This window comes from Octopus bimaculoides, chromosome 1 (genome assembly GCF_001194135.2).
Source record: "Octopus bimaculoides isolate UCB-OBI-ISO-001 chromosome 1, ASM119413v2, whole genome shotgun sequence".
NCBI classification, from domain to species: Eukaryota; Metazoa; Mollusca; class Cephalopoda; order Octopoda; family Octopodidae; genus Octopus; species Octopus bimaculoides.
The window spans coordinates 151,285,147-151,288,564 of NC_068981.1; the positions used below are offsets into that span (position 1 = coordinate 151,285,147).

The 3,418-nt window shown below is 34.6% G+C and overlaps 1 protein-coding gene across 1 annotated transcript in view; it reads left to right on the forward strand.

Annotated features, from left to right (window-relative positions):
• Nucleotides 1–89: 89 nt before the first annotated feature.
• Nucleotides 90–3,418, forward strand: part of LOC106871888 (hemolymph lipopolysaccharide-binding protein) — a 10,143-nt gene continuing 6,814 nt past the window's right edge. The window contains exon 1 of the mRNA XM_014918641.2: nucleotides 90–647. Within this exon, the coding sequence (XP_014774127.2) occupies nucleotides 293–647 (355 nt within the window). The 5' untranslated portion in view covers nucleotides 90–292. The remainder of the gene's footprint in view (nucleotides 648–3,418) is intronic.

Here is a 3,418-nt window from a genome sequence, read left to right on the forward strand (position 1 = left end):
CATACACACACACACACACATATATATATATATATATATATAAATATATATTCATTTGGAAAATACTTCACAGCGTCGGTAGAGATTCATAGTTAGTGTCATGCAGTTCGATTTTGTTTGCAGTGACATTATCAATTTGTTTTAAATAAAAGTAAAGAGAGTAAAGCTAATCCCTAGTGATTATTCAATACGAAATATATTTAACGAGAAACGTTTTATGCATGAGAAGCGGTAATTATTTCCTAACTTGTAAACATTTGAAGTGCTATCTAATACAATATAATAAAGAAATATGTATTGCTTCTCAGTAAGTCACGTGATTCGAAAAGCAAATATTCACATGATTATTTTCTCAATGCTGTTATTCCAAATATGTTTGGGAAGTAATGTAGATTTCAGAGAATGTTATGGAACTCGTATTCACCCTTCTGTAACTGGCATTCCAGAAGATGACAAATTGATTCAAATATCAAACATCCGATCTCAAATTCAGTGCCTTTCTCAATGTATGATACACTCCAAATGTACTATGATTATTTACAGCGTTTCCTATAAAGTATGTATTCTACGTAAAATCAAGCAATTACCTGTTGCCTCATCATTCATCGAAATTCCTCCAAACAGTATTTACACCATACTACAAGCACGTGAGTAGTTTTCTTTTCTAGTGTATGTATTGTGCATAGTTTTACTTTTTCTTTCCCTTCTTAGAATATGTTATTTGTTATTTAATTTAATATTAACAGTATTCCTTGTAAAAGAATGGCTGATACCATCTGTAATCGGCGCTGTGAAGGGGCTGTGTATAAGTGATCTTTTTGTTGTTGTTGATTGAAGGACGGTTACGTATTTTTTCCCTTTCTTTTATTTTTTAATTTCCACTTATTCGAGTGTTTCCATGAGTGCAAACAGAAACAGTAATATCCCTAACTGTGATCCATACATTCTCTGTCCACGTAATTCGTTCACAGTCATTTAAGTTTCCCTTCAAGTTATATGCTATTGTTGTTATTCATCCTGCTGCTATTATTTTTCTGGTCGTTGTTGTTGTTCTGTTAGTTAAGACTACGATCAACCTTGTTCGAGTTATGTTCAAAGACATTTCCACTAGATGAATGCATGCACGTACGTATGTATGCATGTACGTATGTGTGTAATTATATATATATGTATGTATGTGATGTATGTGATGTATGTGTGTATGTATTTAAGTATGCATGTAGCTACAACATCATGTCTCATCGGTAGATTATAACGTGATCACATTTTCGGACAACTATTTATGACGTGGATGATATCTTCAATGTTAACGCCACTAAGTCTGCAACGGTTATCATATTTTGCTGCATTTCCTGTGTCTGTGTCCCTTTTGTGCATCAGGTATTTGGTTGATAATTCCTGTTCCTGGATTGCAAGCACATACACTTCAAAGTGGGAGTTAGTATTCCGATTTTGTCCGTTTCTTTATCTATCTGAACTTTGCTATTAATCTTCTATAAGAAGGAAGCTCTTTCTCTTAATTTGCAATTCCTATTTACGAAAACCAAGAAAGCATGCAGTAAAAGACTGTCCGGAACAGAGTTTATTTTAACGAAATACCTTTTGAAATCATCTGAGGGGACACATTTACACTGAAGGATACACCTAAACAAGTCGAGCAGAATTCTACACGCGAGGGACCGATGCTGCATGGGTCGAAATGATTGTAGTGATCAATAAAGATTCTTGTATCGTCCACTTTCTATCTCTCTCATTAATTACATACTGAACGAACACTAAACCATTCAATGAGCTTTACTTGCAAATCATACGATTTATTAAATACTAACTGTAATTTGTTTTAAAGAGTGTATAAATACGTGAAGTGAAGACCATCTATAGGACTTCTTACATGCTGGAAATTGCAGTCACATCATAAACCACGAAAAAGGCATATTGCTTGTGGACACCAGATTGAATAAAAATTCAATGAACCTTATACACACGAGTTTCGCTATTAATGACCAAATAAATCAATTAATCAATTGATCAATTAGCCTCTTTAGCTTGTCAGTAAGGTTGCTGGAAAAAAGGACATAATTATGAAACTGAAATACGTACCGAGAACATATAATAAACGCGCGCATTCAGCTCCATTTTTATGCACCATGGATTCAACTCTAGTGTTCCAACTTGCTAAGTAAGAATAGTACAGCAGTGAATAATTTCAATTGTGTGCTAACTGGCCTAAGAAATGTAAAATTTAACTATATAAATATAAGTGTAAAGATTATTAAAATAATTTATTACCAGTGGTCGGTATGTATAATAAAAATCACAACACGTAAAGTATTTGTTTAAAAGAGTGTATAAATACACGAAGAGAAGATCATCGATAGGAATTCTTACATGCTGGAAAGGGCAGTTACAATCCAAACCACGAAAAAAATTCTTAAGGTACGTTGCTTGTGGGCACTAGAACGAATAAAAATGGTGATCTCATATCAAAATAAACAGCGCCTGATCTTGCAGGAGGCCCGTCCCACTCAAAAGTCCCTGAAAAAGAGTTGTTTAAGGATGCTGAACGAAACAGCTTTATTTCCAGTGGTGAACTATTAGAATCTCAAATTATTCCTCTGAATACATGGCTATGATGTTCCCCCTCTACTTCTGCTCGAGATCAGAAATGCACATATTGTCAGCCACCAAAGGACATGCTCAACTAGTTAAGGTTAAGCAACTGACAAGCAAATTTGTTGTATTGAGCAGAATATTTATTGTAACACATATTTTCTTTTCTACTAGAGGCACAAGACCTGAAATTTGGGGATGGGATAGTCGAGTTCATCGACTCCAGTGCGTAACTGGTACTTATTTCATAGACCGTGAAAGGATGAAAGGCAAAGTCAACCTCGGCGGAATTTGAACTGAGAATATAGCGACGGACGAAATACCACTATCATTTCGTCCAGCGTGCTAACGATTCTCCCAGCTCGCCGTCTTGCTGTAGCACATATTTTACACCGACAAAAAACAAGTGCATGATAACTCTTCCAATCAGATAAGATCAGAGGCTATGAGAGCTAGTATCTGGTATCGCATCAGGGCAATTATTGTTATTATTATTATTATTATTATTATTATTATTATTATTATTATTATTATTATTATTCAGTAGTTTTATTTTTATAACGTGCTTTCACTTCACTACCGAGCGCAGCTCTGTGCGCCTTGGGTATGTGCTGTGGTTTGCTGTGGTGCTCTTATGTTTACTGTATTGAAAGTGTTTTGCGTAGAATGTGTGCAGTACCCAGTAGTGCAATTTTCTGTATGTTATATATATTTGTAAGTCCTGCTATTTTTGTTATGTATTTGTTTGAATATTCTTTTATTATACCTAAGGCACCTACTATGATAGGAATTGTTTCTGTTTTTAGAT